We start from the raw sequence: 22679 nt of genomic DNA, 5'->3' as shown, positions 1-22679 counted from the left end.
CGTCTTCGGACTATGTCTCCCGGTGACGCTGCCAATCCGTTCGCTTTTTACTCCGCTGCATCGAAAGGGCTGCCCCCCTACGAGCCGCTTCTGTTTTGCAGATGTGTCACGTCCCGACAGCTCTTGCTTTGCTCTTTCGACGTGGCTGAAAGCGTAAATAGGGCCCTTTCAGAGGCGCGAGCGAGGGAGTGTAGTAACTCAATCCGCAAACAAGGTCGCGCGCCGCAGCCGCAACCGAGCCGTGGAAGTGCGATAAGCAATTAACTGTAAACTCTCGTTGAAACTTACGGAGTGACCAAAAGGTACTTTGCTCCCATGGTTGCTCCGACATCGCGAACAACTTGGCGTTTTCTCTCCTCCTTGCGAATCGAATTTTCGCACAAGCTGCCGTAATATCGAGACGCTAACTTTTATTCGCTGCAAAGTTATATGTATTTTATTTTAATGGAGCGAACCTCTACAACTTTAACTAGTAATTGATCGAGTCTACTTACTATTTTCCTCGACAATCGCCGTTGTTAACCACTGAACGGGCCATCGTTGATAGTGTCGCCGATCGGTTCAAAACCTAATACGAGATAGCATGGCACGTATCTCCGTGTACGGATTATCACATATGACACACCGGAACCAATAATCGCGCGAGAGTTGATATATTATCATGACAAAATAAAGATCGAGCGTATTCGGGTCTGCATTTTTTTTTCTCGCCGCTGTATCTTTATTTGCAATTGATATCTGGAGCTTTATCGCCATATTGCTAAAACGATAGATATGAACCGCGGTCTACCCGCATATTAAAATATTCTATTTATAGAATATTTATCGATCTATATATATATATATATATATATATATATATATATATATATAATACAAGTACCTCATTAACGAGGTTTGATTATTGCATAATTAATATGCAGCAATCTTGAGAGATATTCGTATATATACATATAACATTGCACATTATATTATCAGAGAATTGTCTACCTATAATAATCGCAATATTATTGTGTTACATATTAAAATAATATAGGTCTAATCCGTCTAATCCGGCTTTATTGAAACAAATCAAATTGATAATGACACAAACTGAAGGGTTAATGACAAACTCCAAATACTATAAACGTAATTTTCACGTATTTTTACAGTTATTCCGTGTTTATCATACCGTAACGAAAAAGTTTTAAAATAATTCGAAACTTTGACAATTTTATTAATATAATGATATAAAACTTAAGTTAAAATTAAATTTAAAATATTTAAAAAATGTTATGTTATTATATATATATGACTTATGAGCTTTCAGATTAATTAAGGTTTAACCCTCGGTTTAATCCCCAATCAGTGATGTGTCATTCTTAAAACGTCAATATAGAATGGCATATATTTTCGGTGAAAGGAGTGGAATTGTCGGTTCGATTATCGAATCGAGATTACAACGATGCGGGGACGGTCGTAAAGATTCAGATATCCTCCGGTTACACGGACGGCTAGTTCGTTCCCCCTCTGCGAGGCCGCGGAACACGTCGGTGCACGTTTGCTCCGCGCACTCCGCACGAGCAAGCTCGCGCGCGATTCTACTATTGTTAATCGTACATGAAACCCGCTTCGTGGTCTTGCTCAGTTCGGTCATGACCATCGGGAGAGCAGCTACCGGATTGGTCGGTCGTGCGTTACGATGTCGAAAAAGATAATTCGCGGCATAATGAACGCGATGACGTGCTTGACGCCGTCGCCGAAGAAGCGGAAAAGGAAGCGGGACGACAGCGGGGACGAGAGAGCGATTTTGCCGCGAAACGACGCGTCGATCGCGGATATCGAACCTCGAGCCGCGAAAGAGACCGAGGTATGATTAGAGATTAAACCTGAGTATCGTATTCGCGTATTAAAGGGTTTTTTTTATCGATAATTGTCAATAAATAACAAATATTACAAATATTTAACATTTTTCCCCCCAAAAAATGCCGAATTCACCTGAAAATTGTCATTAGTTCAAATTAAAATTACTTGTTATTAAAATTAAAATCGCTTCATAATATCGTACGCGTATGCGTGGGGCGAAATATTTGTTGACGAGACCCTTCGAAGAAATCATGGGGGATGGGGGCCCGTATATCGATAGCCTATCGAGTATCGTACACTCAAGGTCCGCCGTCCGTCGCGCGACGCGACGCTATGCGATGCACTAGGGTGACTCACTGTCGGCGGAGCCGAAGAGAGAGAGAAAGAGAAAGAGGGAGAAATTCCACGCACGCGGGGGCTCCTCTCCTCGTTCCTCTCTCGACGATGCGGAACCGACCGACGACGACGCCGACCGACGGTCCTCGCATTCCCGTCCGATTGTCCTGAATTGAGAGGGTACATTCCTGAAACCTTACCGAACCGCATGCCGGAACGCGGCAACTATTCCAATTCAGAACGGGCGCAGCGGTCCGATATTTGACTCGCAAATGAAATTTTCAACAACACACGGCGCGAATTTTTTTTCTTTTTCTCTTTTTGTCATCGCCCACCCGCGATCCGGGCCAAGTAAACCGCGATCGGGCAAAAATGACGTGCGCGATTGCGATGACCGTCGATAACCGTATATACGCGCTCGAACTTGGCCGATCGTGCATGATTTTAATTGTCGTGAATTTTTTGATCAGTCGCGGCACGCGTGTTCTGTCAACGCTGAGGAATAGAAAGATCAATATTTCAGAATTTAGAAATACAATTTAGAAACGAAATCAATGTCGACAGGTTCGATTATGAAACTTCGCTAATCGGAAGTTGATTTCAATTTCGTGAAACCTGTATATTATATAGCCCAGCTTTAATGCAGCCTCGGTATACCGTAATATCTTCCGGTTCGTGGCGACTCTTCCAAGATATCCCATCGCGAGACCGTGAAATATGTATCACGGGGAAATAATAAATGGCTCCCGAATGTCGCATTCAGCCACGGTTTAATTCAATTTTACGGCTGACTCTCGCGGATGTAATTGCACCGGAATTTAATACACTTCCGTGATAAAATCACCTAAGATAATAAAACTATTTAAAAAATGATATTTATTTCAGGCTTCGTCCAATTAATCATAAGTAGCAACAATCGATCTTGTTTTTAGAAACTCCACTTTCTTCCATTTACTTCATTCAATTAGGCATTTTAATTAGGTATACGTTTTTGCAAATTTCTCTTGCCCATCAGTTTGCCCTCCTCCGCGTGATTTGTTAAGTTCATTCTTAGCCCTTCTATTTCGACATTCATGGAGGCCGGGGGGTCATCGGCTCCGCGAGGATCGACGCGCGGGAAATGATTGACAGAACGGACCTCCTTCGCGAACGCTAACAAGAATAGAAATTTCGCGTGTATTCGCGAATAGAAAAAGGATTGAGAGGCCGATGCTCCGCGTGATGTAACCTCGCGCACGGGCCGGAGTGACTGCCCTTGTGCGTCTTCTCTTTTTTTTCGCGAAGCGCGATGATCTCGATTACATCTGGCCCCGTGAACCTTTTCTACCTCCTCCTCCTCTTCTTCGTCCTCTTGCCTCTTACTGCTGCTCCTACTCCTCCGTCTCTCTCTCTCTCTCTCCTCTTATTGCTCATCGAATCGTCGTCGAAACGGAGTCCGTGATCGATGATGGTCTTGTGCTTGTTGTGTACGCACCGTCGCTCAATGCGTCGATATACCGTTAGCTTATCGTCCGCATTGTCGGATTAAAGCGTGCGAACGGCCTGTGTGATCTGTTACTCCATCAAATGCAAGTAGTTTCGCTCAGCTATGTTCTTCCTAGTAATATGTTTCTCGAATCTTTGCACAATAATACTCGCTGCTAATGCAGTATACAGTTTCTTTTACTGAAATCTTAAGTGTCTATATCGTGAAATATGCATTTTCGAATTAAAACGGCATATACTTATTGTATACATATAACATTTGTACTATTAAACGCACATTTGCACATATACTAGAATAGTTATTTATACAAACGGTAAGATATAAGTAATTTTCCCCTTTTCTTCGTTGATTTAAGATTTAATCTTGAATGGAAAATTAAAAATGACATTATAAAAAGACGTTCGATATAGTTATTGCGTGAGAAGAAAATAATGTTAAATTCCGTGCAAAGTTCCGAGGCATATCGAACGGGATAAGGAACCAATTTCATCGTTTACTTAATGAAGGGTTTATTTACACTCCACGCGCATTCCGGATTTACAGGATGTCTCGCGAGATCGTTCGAGAAACCATAAAACGCCTCGGCACGGCCCGGCTGTTTTTCAGTGTTCCGATGTGGGTTCGTCACGCTGGCTGCTGGAAAACAAGCGGCTCAGCTTCGCCCATTACGGGATGTAATGCGGCCGCGGCGGCCAATAAGTCGGGCGTCGCGGTGGGACCGACCGGTCGCGTGCGCGCGCGGCGGGTTCGTCGTCCTAGATCCCTTTTTTATTCCTTCGCGCATCAGCCTCCGACACTCCGACGATCACGGGCGCTTCGTGGAAACCAAGTATAGCCGAGGATACACGCTGCATCTGTCCCCGCTGTATTAATTGACGCGGCCGCGGAGCCAAACAAAAGAATTTAACTTCAATCCGCGATCTCGTGAATGTTCGTCGGTTCACCGGGCAAACATTGGCAACCTGAGGTATCTGGAGCACATTTGCGCATTGACTGCGTAGAAACGATTAACATCACGTACGGTTAAAGGAAATTAGATGCGCCTAATTACTCGGTTAATTATGCGTCTTGTGCTAGTCGAGCTTGCACAGATAATGGCGATTAATTCGCGACTACGTGCGTAGTCGCCGATGCAGGGATAGACGTTGCGTTATTAACCCGATTTATTCATGTGTAACTGTATACATATTAAATAAATACGGTATTCGCGGTTTTGACGAAGTAATCCCGGGCATGAATAAGCGAACGCAGCAGCCAATTGCTCGTTGCTCCGTCAGATAATATCGTCAGGGCGCGCGTTTGCGATTCGCTCGCCTAGCATCTCGCGCATATCTCCCGTTGCGAGATATTAAGTTCGCTTCTTAGTGAATGGGTAGGAGGGCACACATCGCGGATAAGGACCGTAAGATAGTACGGCGAGCGCGGACGCGCGATTAATTGTCTTTTCCCACGTGTCAGAATGATGTACCGGACTTATCGTCCGGGGAATGCTACTTCGAAATGCACTTTGCCGATAAACACCGCATCCGTCATTACGCGGGCTCTCCGCCCGCGTACCGCGTGTGGCCTTTTATTGTCTACGGTAATCATTATCCGTTGCGGCCGAGCGTGGTGCGCGGTCCTCTTTTTACCGACACGTTTGATGCGCCGCACTGACTTTATAGCGCATCATTGTGCGCTCCGCGCGCGCACGTTTTAATATACATCGTGCGCGGTCGAGAATTAATATTAGAAACATTTGTTAATTACTTTATCGCATCGAATTCTTGATAAGTTTTCGATTTAACGGGCTGTCAGCTGTATTACAAGCGTATTTGTAAAAATGTAAAGGACAACTAATCTAGCTCTAAAATATTTTACGTGTATCGAGTGAAAGAAAATGTAAGACGTACTTTTAAAGCGTCTTTTAAATTTCCGTCGAAATTCTTTCAACGCTTCGTCTGTTTTATTCTTCTGCTTGCATTCTTCTGGAACACGTACACAAATGGATTCTTAAGTCTCGCGCAACCTTAGGTTCACGCGTGCAAGATGCAGGAATGCGATAGCGGGAGCAGGGATTGCGAAACTGTCGACTTCGCGTCCGTTTCGTTGTCGCGTCGCGAATTCGCGTCCTTTGTCTTCTGTCGTCGTTGACGAGGGTTGTCCTACCTCTCTCTTTCTCTCTCTCTCTCTCTCTCTCTCTCTCTCTCTCTCTCTCTCTCTCTCTCTCTCTCTCTCTCTCTCTCTCTCTCTCTCTCTCTCTCTCTCTCTCTCTCTCTCTCTCTCTCTCTCTCTCTCTCTCTCTCTTTCTCTCGACTGCCAATGGATCGCCGTGCGTGCACGCACGCAGAGGTGTGTCGTCCAGGCGCGTAATTAGTCGGTATGCGAAACGCGCCGACGTCCTTGAATTCGCGCACGCCAACGCGTATGCGTGCACGTCGTGCCGACTTCTGGAACCAGTCTCTCGTCACTCGATTTCCGATTCCCTGTATTGAGTAATGCGGTACATTATCGGGCCTCCTCGTTACGTCGGGGGAAACGTTACGCGATTACGACATGTACTATACCGCGCAAATACCGCGGACAACGAGAGGCGTTGTACTTGTCAATATTGAACCTGAAGTCTGTACTCGCTAATGAATATTAATTGGCGACAATCAAGAGCGGTCTATTCTCGCACATATCTAACGCGTGCGTATCTGTGAAAGTAATGAGAAGAAAATTATATATAGTATCTAGGAGAAATCCCGGGTCATGCCATGCCGTGTGTCCCAAGCGGAATTCTGTCGGCGCTCATATGCACGCGATGCACGTTGTTCCGCCTCCTCCCGCGCCCGTTCTAACGCGGGTGCCCCCGCGTATTTACTACCGCAACGTAATTCCGCTTTGCATGTTTTACGTCCGCACAATGGGAGAATTATAATTTTTAATTGGGTGAATTTGAATCGCATTACGCCAATTAATCCGCGACCGGACGCTCCGCTTCGATGCGCCTCGCGTCAGGAAGGTTGCGTTACGAACATTACGAGTTATTGCAGCGACAAGGGTGCGGGGAAGGTGTATAAAATCGAGGAAGCAGAGAATTGCGATTCTGTAATCAGTCGCGCTTGCGCGCGCGCACACACGTACTCTCGGCATTTGCTATTATAACGCCGCTGTTTGTTATCGCATGTTTTATGCGGGAATTAGGATCTTCATGTATCTCTCAACACCATTATCAGATAAGTATAATTCACTTCTTATATACATATGTATAATTTAATACGTATATATAATGTTTTAAATATGCTTTTACTTGCACTTATGCCTTCATAAATACAATTATAATCTCGAGAAAACAGACTGCTAATCTCTCAGTTGATAGGAGATCGCGTGTCACAGCATGCCGAGCCCTTGTTAACCAAACAATTAGGCACAATTAATTATTGCTTTATCTGAAATATCGTGCCACTCGTTAATTCGGACTCCCGAAGAAAAGTTCGATAACCCTCGTTAAGAGATCGGCGACCCCCAAGCTGGAAAACCTAACCGTAATCGCATTGTTTGACGATTATAACTTGAGATGAGTTTACCGCAAGTATAGCTGTGTCACAATTAAAAGTCTCTCGGCCGCTCGCGGTTGTTTATTGGCACCTACATCGGCGGCTGCTCACGCATAATCTTTTCGCGATAATCAACGTTCGCCGACGGGAAGTTCAGCGAGCGCGGCAGCTGCGCACTACATTATTCTCTTCAGGAAACAATTAGCGTCCATTCCCGTTCTCATACGCGATAATCCAAGTCGCGAGTTCCTAGTCGCGATAACAGAATATTTCTTGCTATCGTCCCGGTCGTTTCCTCCCGAGAGGAGATTTTCACGCTCGAGGATTCTTCGCGAAAAACACACGAGTCGACTCTCCGACTCATCGTGTGGCTGACAGGAAAGGAAAAAGGGACTTTTCCGAGCGTATCCAGAGCATTAATGGTTATTACTTATTTTACGTCGGCGGGGAACGGCAACGCGCGCACGCCGCGCGCCGCTCTCGTCGGGCTCGCAAAAACCAGCCGCGAAATTAATGTTCGCCGCGCGCTAGGAATTTCTTTCTCGCCAGAAGTTCGCCGGATAATGCGTGCCGCTGGCGGCAGCCAGCGTTGCGATTAATCTTTTTGTAATGCGTATCAAATTTTGGTTGTATCACTCTGGACACATGCCACTCAGAGTAGATAATTGCCTCGCGAAATTGCTGTACAGGACGGTTAAAAACGCTACCGCATCCACTTCTCTTTGAGCTCTTTGGGTTTTGCACGCACAAACGATTTTACTACAATAGTAGCAACACAAAAATTGTTCGTGTAAATAGTTTTTCTATAGGCATGTGAAAACTAGAAATTGAAAAAATCTTTTTGAATCGCGATACCTGATGTGCGCTTTACCGAAGCCTTAATTATTATTGTCGACGTTCTAAATACGGCGACGTACTTGTATCCTCGCGAGGGGAATAATTTTAAAAATAATGACTTTTCCAATGCACATAAGGAGGCGCGGGCGCAATCAACGGGCGGAAACCAACGGAAAAACATTTTCCACGGCAACGGCCATTACAAACCCGGTGTGCGTTAGTTTCGCGAGAGCGATAGCTCGCGAAAGCAATATTCCATGCTCCACGTCTTTATGCGAATTGTGGCGTTCACGCTCGAGATACTCGAGGGAAAAAATGCGAACGGCTTTTCTCACCACTCGTTGGAAACTCACGTAATTATGAAAAGTCTTGTTGCTTATGTCTTTTTTATCCTACCCTAATAACCGGCGGAGGTACATATACGTTATATTGAATACTTCGCGTAGACTTTATGCAAACACGAGGGTGAATGTACCTACTACGGACAAATATGGATGTGGAAGTTAAATCTTTTTCTCTCAAGTCTCTCCTTTTCTTCAATCTTTTCTTTCTCGGTACAGACTTCCAAGAATTCTGACGATTAACTCAATTCTCGGGTTGGAGTTTTCTAAGTTTAAATAGGGAACGAGTTTTATTCTCATCCAAAACTTTTTTCGAAAATCTATAGCATTTTCTCGATGGTGCCTGGAAAAATCAAAGAAGCTAATATAATTCTTTCGAAATTAATTGATTCTCAAATCACACGTATTAAATTTTGTGAAAATGTCAGCCTTCTCTATCACTGATTACTCAAACTTATCACTTTAATTATTTTATTTTAGCGATCCCTTGAAAATTACTCTTTCTCTTTGGAAGAGGTCGAGATTTAATATCAGGACAGGAAAATTCTGTTTGGCGGGTTCTAAGGACGTCGACTCGTCATATGGCAGCGATAACTCCCGACGGCTAATAAAAGTCGCATGTTATCGCGCGTGTGCGCGCGATAGTAGCGTCGTAAAAGAGCGGATATACATCATGACGCATTTTTATCTCACACGACCCCGTGAAAAATTCACTGTACTTTTCACGACGCATCTCCGGCCCGTCTGATCTTCCAAGTCGCTTCAAGAATTCGTGCCGCATTAATTTTACGATCAGCGCAGATTTTACGCGGCTTACTTTTCGACTCTCGCGGCGGCGTCGGAGAAAAGTCGCTCGCGTTGCGCGTCGCGCTGCAGAAAAAGCAGTTCTCGGAACCTCGGGTTTTACTTCATAATTCGATGATTTGGAAGAAACAATATTGACCATAATTCCATAGACACTTCCCTTTCCAACGCGTACAAGCTTAAAATTTATATTTAATTAATTGATAACTGCCCCGCTCTAACGAATAATCGCTGTAAAAATAGCTTGTCAACGCGAGCGTTTGCACGATCTGTTCCTGTCGACTTCGCTCCCAGCTAATCGGCGAAAGATCGCCGCCGACATCTCGTAATTTGACGTTTAAGAATTATGGAAGAATGCGATTCGCGGATCCATTCTGAGACGGACATTCCGATCGCTCGTAGATCGCGTCGAGAATGCGCCGCGTGCATTTACATAACTAGTTCGGCAGAGAACGCGCGTTCCGCGCACGCACGTTACACGCGCGTTTAAGAAATTGTGGGATACCTAACTGGTGCGCTCGCGCTTATCGAGAAACATGTATACGTGCGAAAGGACGTCGCGGCGCCGCGCCGTGGCGTTTTCTTCATCGCGATTTCTTCATTGAATAACCACACACCGGTTACACTGATCGCGTTTCCCATCGCACGGTGCAAGAAATTTAAATCCATGCCGCGCATTAATTAATTAGTGACGAGCTCGCTGCGCGGAGAAGGAAGAGCGTTTCTGATGCGATCGAAACGTTCGTCTAAAGGACGTTGAGCAATATTTAACGATGCGCTCCTATCTACGATCGCCGGAGATATCTCGCTTATTTACTTAATGGGAGACGCAAACATTGCACGATCTCGTAGGTATACTTATTCTGAGAGAGAAAAATAAGATTTCGCGCAACACTCCCCAGTAACTTTCCGCTGACATGCTAATCGATAAATTTTCAGTGCCATAAGATAACACGGAGGACTTTTTTGGCGTTTATTTAAAAATACTCACTTTCTTTTGATGTCACACCCTGTTAAATATTAAAGTATAAAATTTGAACCAATATTTTTGGGTTAAATAACATTTTATTAGTTTTAACTGCCATGTGTCGAAATTTATTATTTTAACTCCATTGAATTAGTTAAATTCACATTATTTTAATTAAATTTTAAATAGGCATGGCGATTTACAGAAATGGTAAAAAATGACTTGAAAATTGAGTAAATAATTTGACAGTGTAAAATCACGTAACATTGCAATCTCTTTGTCGTAAGACGCGGATTATCGCACGATTTTTGAATACTTATGCCATGCTTGGGAGCTTCAGTCGGAAACTTTCTTCGTACCACAATAACTCGCGTCTCGCAGTCTCGTTTTCTCAAACGCAACGACATAAATATGTCAGAACCGATAATTTTAGACCTACTCCCTTCTGGCTTCCCGGGCACAGAAATGACAGTGAGTTGCAATACGCTCGGTTCCGCTCGGTAGAACATAGTGTATACGAGCGCGGACCATCCGTGAAACCTATCGAAGCGGACATCCGATCGAGAGAGAGAGAGAGAGAGAGAGAGAGAGAGAGAGAGAGAGAGAGAGCGAGCGGGAGAGCGTGGACGGATCCACCTGCGCGTCGTGCTCGCGATGATGCGAGAACACACGCGGGGTCGCACGCATCGCGCGTCGTCGCCGCCGCGCGGTTGCACGCACCGCGAGCATTCCCACAGCGCGCGTATACGCGCGGAAAAGTCGTCGCGCAAGGTACCGATTCCGCGACGACACGCTCGCTGATCGCCGACCAAGGAATTCGATACACCGGCACGCCGCGCCGGGGTGTTGCCCAGGGATTTCTCCCAGGCAAATCAAGCGTAGGAAATTCCTGAAGGTAGCACGGCGGGTGGAACGGATTGCGTTTTTTTTTTTTTTTTTTTTTTTTTTTATGGTTACTGAATTCTCGCTGAGATAAATGCTTATCAATGCTTTTCTGAAGTCAGAACCCGCGAGACAAGTGGAACGCGGATGTTCCGCTGGTCGCGGGAGTGCGGGAGTCAAATCGCGACTTCCGCAATGTCGTCGGTCAGGAATAATCGCAATTATTTTATTCCCCGTAGTTTACGCGTTAAATATTGGCGCGTCCGCGGGTTTTCCTCGAATCTCGGGCTTCCTTTTGCGCGCCGGAGCCCGTTTTGATCGCCGCGAGCCACTCGTCGTCGTAATCAGCTACGGGGGCCACCCGCCCGCGCCCGATCGTCGTCGTATGACGACCGTTCGCGACCGGTTATCGCGGCATCGAGAGTTTCTCGGTAGTTCGAAGGTGGTCTTCTTATCTCCCGGAGCGCGCCGTGGAACGTGGTAACATCGGCTGTCGTTTTCTCTCTCTCGTCGCGCGCACGGTCGTGACTTTGTCGGCGTGCCTACCCGACGAAGATCCACGTCCGCGCGCGGACCAAGCGCATATGAAATGCGCGCGGATGCATCAATCGGCGCGCTCGCGGTGTCGGTTAGCGACGTGCAAAAAGGCCATTGAGTATGTATAAACCGTTTTATACTTTACGATCTCGTTATTTTAGACGAGGGAGCCGCGGGCGCCGCGATTCTGAGAAAAGAAAGCGCACGTGCGGCATGTAAATCTCGCCGTTTTATTTAAAAACAATCGTTTTATTATTTTCCAAACGGTGGGAGACCAATCGACATAAATCGAATGATAAATAATCGCCGATTACGCTCACGGTGCTCGGTGCTTGGCTCACATTTGCATCATGTGCCGCGCCGCACTTGCGCGTGACGCCTTTTGTCTCGCGTTAATCACCCATCTCGTTCCCGTTGCGCGCGATCCGCGCGCTGTGCCCGGGCGCGGGAATCGACGCATAAATCGTCACGCGCGCACCGCGTATATACAAGGCCGTGTGTCGATCGCACGTGAAGGAAGCGCGTGCACGGAACAGCTGTTACCGAACAAAGGCGCGACGAGACGGGACGAAATGCATAAGCCCTGATTACGCGCGTTCGCGCACCGATGCGACACGGGTGCTCGTCGCTCGTCATGTCGATACTCGACGTCCACTCGTCGCCCGGATCCCTTAATCCCATCGTATGTTGCTCAACGAGTCGGTTAATACACGTGGGATTGCAAAACGTCTCTATCTCTTTCGAAGCTTCTTTATTTCCTCTTTGCCGTCTTTTTTTTTATTCTATCGCATCATATTGGAAATTAATCATTTATTATTAATTAATCATTAATTATATTTTATTATTATAAACATATGTTTAATTACACATGATCTTATGTTTGTTGATTTTAACTTTTTTCCACTCAAATCTAAAACTCGTGAAAAACTATATAGTTCACATAAATGGTATATATATATTATAGACGAAATTTAATAATATATATTATCTTTCGATTTTTTAAGTCCATCGTTACATATCGACACGCGTTTTATCTACGGTCTATCAGAAGATATTTCGGGAATAGTGATAAAAAATTGCGAAATATCTCTGCATTGGGAAGTTCTTGATACCAGGTGCTAAGTCACGTATAGCTGAGCGTCACACGTGCCCCTTTTACGCACGACGCTCGATATACATTGTACGTGTTATCCGCGGCGATGAGTTCAGCGATTGAGTCAGTGCGCGACGACTCGGATTATTATCGCTCAATACGATCGCGGCACAGCTGTTTACAGCGCGAACATAAGTATTTCCTTCCGGCGGAACGAGGCTCACGGACCACGGTTGTCCTTGGCGGAGTCGAGCGCTCGATGAGTCAACTCGGCTTGACCGTGGGATTGGTTCTTAAGTTTCTTCTCCATTATCGCCTCGCCGTCTACCCGCAGGATTCTCGTCGCGCTCTTTCGCACATTTGCTTCGTTACTTCTCTTTTTATTCATTTAAATAGAAATGTTAAACAAGAAAACGACAGGTCTCGCAAAGAGAAGTATAAAAACGACGGATGAACGGAATGCGGAAAGATGAATTTAATACGTATATAATTAACGCGATTTCGCTGTACAAATGTAACGTCGAGGGACCGATCCTTTCTACTTTATTACCTAACCGCCATGTAGGACCGCCAGTAATTCTAGGACACCGTGTATATCCAGCGGGAGAGATCGCCTTCTCCGTGAGAGGTCTCTGAAAGGAACGGAGCTGCGTTAAACGCAATTCACGCGCGTGAAGGAGGGATAACGCCGTGGCATGCCTACCTTGAGATAGAGACCCGTCGTTACGCAGGTCGCGGCTACTCGTTTTCTCTGCCGCGTACTTATATCTCGTACACGGTGCACAAGCATCACCCACGCGTCGCCGAGCATATACGCAAGCACGCGCGCGTGTTGGGCGCTCACCGAGAGGCGGGAGGTAGCGAATCCACCGCTCCACACACGCATCTGGTATTCTACGATCGCCCGTACAGATCTGCGCGCATCATTACGCACCCCCTCTTCGAAAGATGCAATCCGCAGACGGACGGAATGCATCTCGAGATGGGAATGCGAAAAACTGAACCTACACCGAAATAAATAAGCGGCACAATGTTAATCGGTGCCAACCACTTGAAAAAACAGACTCAACTCTATTCTGCACTATTTAACGTTGTGGAAACGTAAATAGAGGCGTAACAATGCGATTTCTTATAACATTTGCGATGATTTTCGTAATAATAATAACGGTAAATTAGCTTACATGCTTTTTTAAACGGTGATTTAATGCAATTCTGCACGATTGTTAAATATAACAATGGTAGTTATTTTACATTTCTGTGATATGATTATTTCTAATAAAATAGGTTTGTTTGGTCGATAATTTTATTAAATTCAAAGTTTTGCGAAGTCTTATAAATTTAAACTCCTTTGGAAAAATCTTTTTTAAATTAAAAATGTTTAAACTTGTTTCTTGTTTTAAGCAAACTTTGTTATTTAAAATAGGAATATTTTCTTTTGTTGTAATATCATCATTTTTCTATAATAAGGAATATATTTCTACATTTTGTGGATTTTAACAATAAGTCTCGTATAACGCGCATTCCTATAACATGAAACCCATCTCACTGCGCGTCATATGGGAGTCCCTGTGGTTACATGTACATTTATGTATAGTAGGCGTAGAGTTACGGTGATACGCGAGAAGAGCAACAGTCAAATCGAGTTCAGCATCTTCCCCTCTGATACCGCGCGTGAAATATCCGCGGTTACATTTTCACCATAGCGATAACGGTTCAAGACGCAACATTTGAGACGCATTCCCGCAGCTAGGCGGACGTCGACTCGTCATCGTCGTCGTCGTCGTGCATCCGGTACATACGCGAAACCACGGCGCGAGGAGGAGCGCGAGCGGGCGGGCGAGCGAGCGAGGAATGCGCGGAATGCAACGGGGCCACCGTCGTTCCCCGATGATCGCGGGCCGCTCTCGGTTCCCGAATATACCTCCGGAGTCCGAGCTCCCTGTTTTTTTTCCCCGCGACGCAACTCGTCACTTCGTCCCGGCGCCGAGTGCGAAGTTCGACACGCGAGGCCGAATAAACGCGACGCGTCGTACCGAACGGTATCCGGTATTCCGCGGTGTATGTACGAGGGCGAGCCGCACGGATAGGGACAACGGATGCAACGTCGAATAGCGTGACCGCACCTTTCATCCGCGACTGACATAGCGACGACAAGAAAAACTGGGACTGTTTTTGAAAATTGGGGACGAAAGCATTAAATCAATTTTTGCTTCTTATTTTGAAAAAATATGTGAAGGGACATGCCATTATTAGTCAAATATGTTTACTATATTATAATAAATAATCTATATTTGTATAATTAAAATAAATTTTTAATAATAAGTGAAACAGGATTGACATGATATGCAATCAATTAGAGAAAAATGCAATTTCTAGGCTGGATCTTGGTAGCCTAATAATAATAATATTTTTGTATAAATTTTGTACACTTTTTTAATAATTTATTATTAATAATTTTTCCTAAAATTTGCCTTGAGAGGGAGAGACAAAAAGAGTTAGGATAAAAATCTCGTGTAAAAAAAATTCGTTCTAGCTTTGTGAATGTGACGAAGTGGTAGTCAAAGATACATAAAGTGTTCAATCACAGCATGAAATTAAGATCACTCGCGAAGGTATGCGATGGCATTTGGGGACGTCTGAAAAAAAAAAAAAGAGAGAGAGAGATCGCGTTTCCTTTGTGTCCGTGCGTACGCTGGGAATCCGGACATCTGGTCGGCTCGCGCATTGGGCACGTTTGCCAAGGTTAAATAAAACGACCTGAACAGCCGCCGCCGGACATTCGGCGTTGTTCCCGGATACGTTCCTGGTGCGTGTCGCACCAGAATAATGCGGCGGCGGTGGCGCGACACGCAATGCCGATCCCGTTCACGCGTTTGTAACTCGGTCGGCCCTGTAAAGCTCGAAGGAGTTTAACAATGCGAACGACCATTCACCGGACGTGTTTGGCGGAACGGTCAAACGGTATACGCGGCTAATTCGGTCGACCCGGTCGACCAGTCGTGGGCGCATCAGGTGCACTCGACATCCCGGTGACGCTCTCCAGATGCGTAGATGCGAGCGCATCGTCGACGACGATGTAGGTACGATAAGCGCCGTGCACTTCGTGGATCTGGAGAACGGGGCTAATTAACGTTCCCTCCCGCGGAACTGAGAGAGGGACGAGAGGGCCAGACGGCGCCAGTTCGAATACCAGCAGCCAGAAACGGGGATCCAGACGGGAGATCGCGCCGCCCGTGATCTCCCCTTTGAGAGTTCAATTGGAAGGCAGCGCGGAATTCAATGTTCTCCAATTTTGCCCGGTCGCAAGTCCGCAATTGGAAATATGTATATAAAAAATATGTATATTGTATAAATTTATACGGTAAATGAACGCACACATATGCTCTGATATGAATATATATACATGTATGTGTATAAAGATCAATATTTAAGTAGAGAAAGAACTCTTCAAGTTTAAGATCACTTAAAATCACCTGTTAGAGATTAAAGCGGAGGTTACTCTGAACTCTGAGACAATTTTATTGTCTCCGACAATAACGGAAAAGGATGAAAAACGCAATTTAAACCCAAGAATCCAGCAATAACCGACAATAACAGAGGTAACTAATGTTCCGCGCGGACTTTTAATCCGTCGAACCTCGACTCCTCGTTCCTACCGTCTCGTCGGCCTTGCTATCGTAATTAAGGGCCAATTTAATTAAGAGGGAAGAAGAGAGAAAGAGAGAGGGAGAGACGGGGAAAAAGTCGCCAACGGCACACGAGAGCCACTTCGCAGGATGAATGAACTCGTCGCGCGGATATGTAGTACCCTCGGGTATGCTTCATCCACGTGTGTGTACACCACGCACGTACACGTGCGTTTACGTGCCAAGTGCCGGGGGCAACCGCGAAAGGCTCGATGACTCTAATTAGTCGTCCTAGTTTGCGCTTGTTTAGAGACACTTAAGTTTATCTGCGCTTGAGCCGCGTGGCGACCGACCGTCCAGCGTTTCTTGCTTTCGAACGAACGCAAACGGCGAAGAAACGTATTTAACAATTTAACAATTAACCGAGTGCCGTGAACCCGCGATATCTTGCTACCAGGCGTGTGTCATCGTATATTATCCGTTTCTTAAGCTTCTTTTTCTTTATTTCTCTGTTAACAGCATGAAGAGATGATCGCGAGTCTGTCAATGAACGGCAGCGGAGGGCCGGGGAGCCGCGTGGGTCGCGGATTGGCCCTCCACAGGTCCAATTCCAGCTTGGAACTTCCGCACAGCCCGGATCCTGCCTCCAGGGTGCCAGAGACGCCTCTCAGGAGGGAGTATGGTTCCCATGGTACGGGTCGAATTTTTTGCAGATATTTTTTCCCGAGTTTGGACGACCAGTGAAAATAGATTCAAAAAACATACGTTGTTTAAACCTTCCTTCCTTACCTTAATTAGCTTCCTTCGGAGAACGGGGTCCGTTACTTTATCTTTTTTTTTCTTTTATTTAACTGTACGATTAGGACGAAAGAATATTTTGCTGCGTTTATGACAATATAATTTTAACGGAATTTCGATTGTTCGGTGGTGTATATTTTTTACTGAAAGTCCGATTTTTGAAAGAGACCGGATGTGCCGTGTTCGAAAGTGTTGTAAACGGCGCTTCAATATTCATCCCATCGCAGGAAGCATCGACGTAGTGGCGCAGTCCATCACAGGCGGCGAGAACTTCTTCGCCATGCTGCAGGACTTTCGACCGTCGGACCAGCGCGGCGTCGTCACCGGTGACTATCTGCGTCGCGTCCAGGACGGGTCCGGTCAGCCGCTCGACGTCGACGAGGTCTGCGGCCCAACCGGCGCCGGTTCCAGTCCAAAACTGCGGCTGAAGCTGAACAGACTGTGGGGCGGTAAGCCGCCGCGGGCGATGGAAGAGACGTGCACCAGCCCGGTGGTGTCGGCCGACGTGGAGGAGCGGCACCGGAGACGCGCGTTCGCCCATTACGACTGCCAGTCGTTGACGGCGAACCTGGGCTACGCCGCGAAGCTCCGGGGGATCCTCCTGGCCAAGAGAAGAAATACGGCCACCGGGGCGTCCGCCGCCAGCGCCCTGAGAGCATCCACGCCCGACGAGACTCCCGAGGAGGATGCCGGTGATGGAAAAGGTACGTTAAAGAAAAGAAAAAAAGATTAGTTATATACAAATGGGAAAAATTCAAGAGAGTCTTACTGAACGGCTTTAGGTAACGACTTGTTGGAGCCGTGTCCCTTCTTCCGCAACGAGATCGGCGGCGAGGGGGAACGCGAGGTTGGCCTCACTCGCTGCGCTCAGGGCAACGGAATTCACAGACCGTCGTTGTCTTACGGCGTCTCCGTCCTGGAGCCGCCGCCCGGCGAGACCTTGTGGAAGAGCACTTGTCCACTGCAGAAACGGCCCCTGCCCATTGAGAGCGTCGACGAGGGGGCCCACTACTATCGACGATACTTCCTCGGTAAGTGAACGAAGACGTGCCTTTGCACGCGCAAATCTTTTGTCGCGTTACGTAAAAGATTCTCGCCCGTTACGCAAAGAAAACGTCTGGTACCTGCGTTATTGAATGCGAAAATTTAATGTTTTTAAAATAAATTTTTAATTAAAAGAAAAATTAAAAATGACATTGATTTCTTTGGACAATTAAAGTACAATAAATGTATGCTTATAAATAAGGAAAATTCTGCGCCGTCGATTATTTGCTCAAAGTGTCTTATAAGGGATATCCTGTCGCAGGACGAGAGCATCAGAACTGGTTCGGCATGGACGAACAGCTGGGACCGGTGGCCATCAGCATCCGCAAAGACGTTAACCAGTACCGCGTGATCGTGCGCACGTCGGAGTTGCTGACGCTGCGCGGCTCCGTGCCGGAGGAGGCCCTCGGCATCAGGCCGCAAGGCCGGCCGCCCACGAGGGAGCTCCTGGAGCTGGTTGCGCCGGAGGTACAGCTGGGCTGCTTGAGGCTCGGCACACCTGCTGCCGAGGAAGCGGTGGCCAGGTTGGACGAGCAGGGATTGTCCAGCAGGTACAAAGTCGGCGTGCTGTATTGCCGATCCGGCCAGAGGACCGAAGAGGAGATGTACAACAATCAGCACGCCGGCCCGGCCTTCCTGGAGTTCCTGGATACCATTGGTACGCAATGTTTATTCCCAGGTAGCAGAGTGACGTTAAGTGACATGTTAATTCCGTCTTAATGACGTCTCTAACGTCATTAAAACGTCTTTAGACGTCATCTTGCTACCTGAGGTGTTACAACATCAAATAGTACATCCATTAAAAGTAAAAGTTTTGCTATGTAAAAATCAAAAGTAAAAAATTACATAACGTAAGATACATGCATTTGTATTACGTTTTTTTTTTATTTAGTACAAATGCTTCGCATTTATCTTTTATTAGGAACGTTTGTTCACTTTTATCCATATTAATGTTACAAGATCTCTTTTCGGGCTCTTTCAATTCTTCTATATAGTTTACGCTGGTTTACGCTTGCTGTTATCTATTAAGTGATACACGTCTCTTCGCAGCTGGAAAGTTTTCGCGTGCATATTAACAAGCGAGTTAACACGGTGCGGCGAGTCGAAGAACTCTCGCGTCGGAAGTCGATAAAATTATTCTCTCGTAAACGCCGTAAATAAAACAAGCCGGAAACGCGATTTACACGCGGCGATCCACCGGTCGCTTCGCGGATAGTTTGACTCGCTTTATCGGCGGTTAACCGATTCAATGCCCCGGAATGATTTCACCTACTGTACTTCGTAACGCTAATCATCCGCGAACGCGCGGCGGTAATTTCGCGGTCGTTACGCGCGGACTCTCCGCGCGTGGAATCGTTGCGTTTACGATCGCCTTAGTTATTCCAATTAACGATTACTGTCGCTTTCTAAAAGAGAAACGCACGTCCTGTTTTTTTTTCCTTCGAGCGTCGCGCGTTGCGTTTCGCGCCGCTTCCGCGGGCCGATGGTTATCTCGCGTTAATTTGTGGACGCTATTATCAGCTTACGTAATGCTAAAAACAAGAAACGACTCAAGGAAATTTGATATTTCTTTCTTTTCTTATAAACTTAGCTTATTCAATATACAAATACGAAATACAATGTGTAATGATTTCTCCCATGTTTCTTGCTTCTCGGGTTTATTTTGCTTTTTTTTTCTCGAAAACATAGGATCATGTTTGATGTATTCTTTTAATACAAGAACGTGCGTGACCACGTAGAAAACAAGATTGATAACGCTCGATATGCAAACACAGGCGCGTCCTGAAGACGCGTACCATGATGACCGACGATTCTCCGCTGCGCGCCGGGCAATTGAGATAATTGTATGTTTTCATGACAGGCCAAAGAATAAGACTGCGAGGATTCGAGGGTTACAAGGCCGGACTGGACACCAGAACCGACTCGACGGGTACGCACGCGGTAGCGGCGACGCATCGCGGGACGGAAGTCACCTTTCACGTGTCCACCATGCTACCCTTCACGCCTAACAACCGGCAGCAGCTGCTGAGGAAGAGGCACATCGGAAATGACATAGTCACGATAGTTTTTCAGGTACGGCTTTACGACCGGTCGTAAATTAAGGCCGCCGCGATTACGCAATTGTGCGATAATGATTGCGCGGCAAAACGGTATGGGTATATGACGCGCGCTCACTCTCTAGATTTATTGTGCCAGCTCCGTAAAAAGCAACGTGAGACATCGCGATCGCCGCCGCGTGATTCACGTTGCTGGATATTTAGTCGGGATCGCGATATACCTGTCGCGTACTTACGTTAGACTATACGATACCGGTTCTTCAAGTTTAGATATTTCGAGCAGGTGATTTTACTCTTTCACACGTTTTATGTAGCAATAAGGTCTCTCACATTGATAATTTGCTTCTCCAGGAACCTGGTGCGTTACCGTTCAGTCCGCGAAGGATACGCTCCCAGTTTCAACATGTGTTTATCATCGTGCGAGCCGTAAATCCTTGCACCGATAACACGCAGTACAGCGTGGCGGTGTCCAGGAGCAAAGAAGTGCCCATATTTGGGCCGCCCGTTCCGCAGGGTGCGACATTCACGAAAGGAAAGGCCTTCGCAGACTTTATCTTGGCGAAGGTCATAAACGCCGAAAATGCGGCTCACAGGTAAGTCTCTCCTTTTCTTTCTCAGTTTTGTATGTCGATAAAATTGATGAAACCGAACATGTGTCTCTCGCCAGATCCGAAAAGTTCGCCACAATGGCCACGAGGACGAGACAGGAGTATCTGAAGGATCTTGTCACGAATTATACTACCACCACAGTTGTCGACACCGGCCAGAAGTTCTGTACGTTAAGCTCTTAGCAAATTCTATTTGTTTTGAATTATAACTCGATAGTAAAAATCTCATATAACTAATTAAATATAAAATGTAATTTATTTAATTAGATTGAAATTATTTTAATGACATTCCTGAGATATTTATCGTTTTCCTTTCTGTTGAACAGCGATGCTCTCCTTCAGTAGCAAAAAGAAGACAGCGGTGCGACCAAGGCTCTCTTGCGACGCGTCTCAACGCGGCGCGATTTGCTGGCAAGTCATACTCGAGGACAGCAATCAGAATACCGATTGTTATTTAGGCATAAGTATAGACACCATCGTGTTGATCGAGGAGCACTCCAGGCAGATAGTATTCGTCACTCCGTGCGTGAGCGTGCTCGGATGGCATGCCCAAACGAATAGGTAAACATCTTAGATTCTTAATACGTCGTGTTACTTTATTACCACGCACATCTACTAATTTAAAATATAACTTCTTAACATGTTGATGAAAAAATTTAAGTTCTTCAACTTCCAATCGTAATAATTTCTTAAGTTGCTCGCTAGAGATCGCGCAACCGCCACTTAGCGCATTATTCACGACCAGTTTGTCATAAAAACGCTTGCGGAAATCGAACGATTAATTGGCCTAACATTTATGCTTTGCTTTGCGGTTCAGTTTAAGATTGTATCATCATCAAGGCGAATGCATTACCATACACGTACGCGGTGATTACGGCGAGAGGGACGAGTTAATGGAAATTGTGGCTCGGCTGCGTGCCGTAACTCAAGGCGCGCCGGCCTCAGAGCTGTCGTTGAAGAGAAACAACCTCGGACAGTTGGGCTTTCACGTTCAGCCTGACGGCGTTGTGACGCAGGTCGAAAGTATGGGGCTGTCGTGGCAAGCGGGCCTGAGGCAGGCCTCCCGGCTGGTTGAGATTTGCAAGGTGGCCGTGTCGACCTTAAGTCACGATCAGATGGTCGATCTACTGAAGACCAGCGCCCAGGTTACCGTCACCGTGATACCGCCGACCAACGACGGAAGTCCGCGAAGGTACAGGATCCTAAATTATAAATATATATTCTTGTCCCGGTTTTCCGAGCTTTCGATCGATTTTTAATTACTTCGTAAAATAAATCGAATACAAAATTATGTTTAACCAATTTTACGTTAATTTTTTATACGCCGCTTTTATAAGTTCAAGTTTCAACTTTTAAATGAAGTAGTTAGACTGGTGAAACTAACGGAAAGTTAAAGTTTTAGAGTAACTAAATCAACCGAAGCATTAAATAGATTTTCCCTCTTCTTACACGATAGAGGCTGCACGCTACAAAACTGTCATTACCTGTCGAATAATTACGAAGGGGATTACGAGAATGTAACCAGCGCGGATAACACGCCGAGTCAGCAAACGGCGATGTCGCATCAACGGCGATACGATCGATCGTTCAGCCCGCCGCGATCGAGCAACAGCTCCGGGTACGGTACTGGATCGAGCTCTAGATCGTTCAACGATCCACGGTTTCCGTTGGAGGGTACAATGACTAGCAGCAGTAGCGGACACAGTAGTGCCGATGATCGTTGGTGAGTGATTAACGTAGTGAGATCGCATTAATCCTTACACGACTCATCGTAACATTAACAAAGCTTCTTTTTAAACTGTCGATCGTTGAACGTGTAATACCGCGTCCGTCTTTATCGGATCCGATTAATATAGAAAATTATTTTACGCTTGGTAAACGAATCGGAGGGAAACAA

General features: G+C 46.0%; 1 protein-coding gene across 3 annotated transcripts in view; it reads left to right on the top strand.

Annotated features, from left to right (window-relative positions):
* Window positions 1–22679, top strand: part of LOC143905014 (signal-induced proliferation-associated 1-like protein 2) — a 58535-nt gene that overhangs the window by 32841 nt on the left and 3015 nt on the right. Inside the window, exons 1-11 of one of the 3 annotated variants that reach the window (XM_077420092.1) lie at window positions 1646–1849; window positions 16795–16966; window positions 17301–17777; window positions 17856–18104; window positions 18380–18775; window positions 19979–20190; window positions 20526–20767; window positions 20842–20948; window positions 21109–21343; window positions 21600–21974; window positions 22239–22400. In XM_077420092.1, the coding sequence (XP_077276218.1) occupies window positions 1682–1849; window positions 16795–16966; window positions 17301–17777; window positions 17856–18104; window positions 18380–18775; window positions 19979–20190; window positions 20526–20767; window positions 20842–20948; window positions 21109–21343; window positions 21600–21974; window positions 22239–22400 (2795 nt within the window). In that variant the 5' untranslated portion in view covers window positions 1646–1681. Of the gene's footprint in view, window positions 1–1645; window positions 1850–16794; window positions 16967–17300; window positions 17778–17855; window positions 18105–18379; window positions 18776–19978; window positions 20191–20525; window positions 20768–20841; window positions 20949–21108; window positions 21344–21599; window positions 21975–22238; window positions 22506–22679 lie in introns of those variants that run through there. The other 2 variants (XM_077420091.1, XM_077420093.1) reach the window with 2 other exon arrangements.

This window comes from Temnothorax americanus, unplaced genomic scaffold (genome assembly GCF_048541705.1).
Source record: "Temnothorax americanus isolate GAGA-0224 unplaced genomic scaffold, ASM4854170v1 Scaffold6, whole genome shotgun sequence".
Classification (NCBI taxonomy): Eukaryota; Metazoa; Arthropoda; class Insecta; order Hymenoptera; family Formicidae; genus Temnothorax; species Temnothorax americanus.
This window is presented reverse-complemented; position numbering and strand designations above follow the sequence as displayed.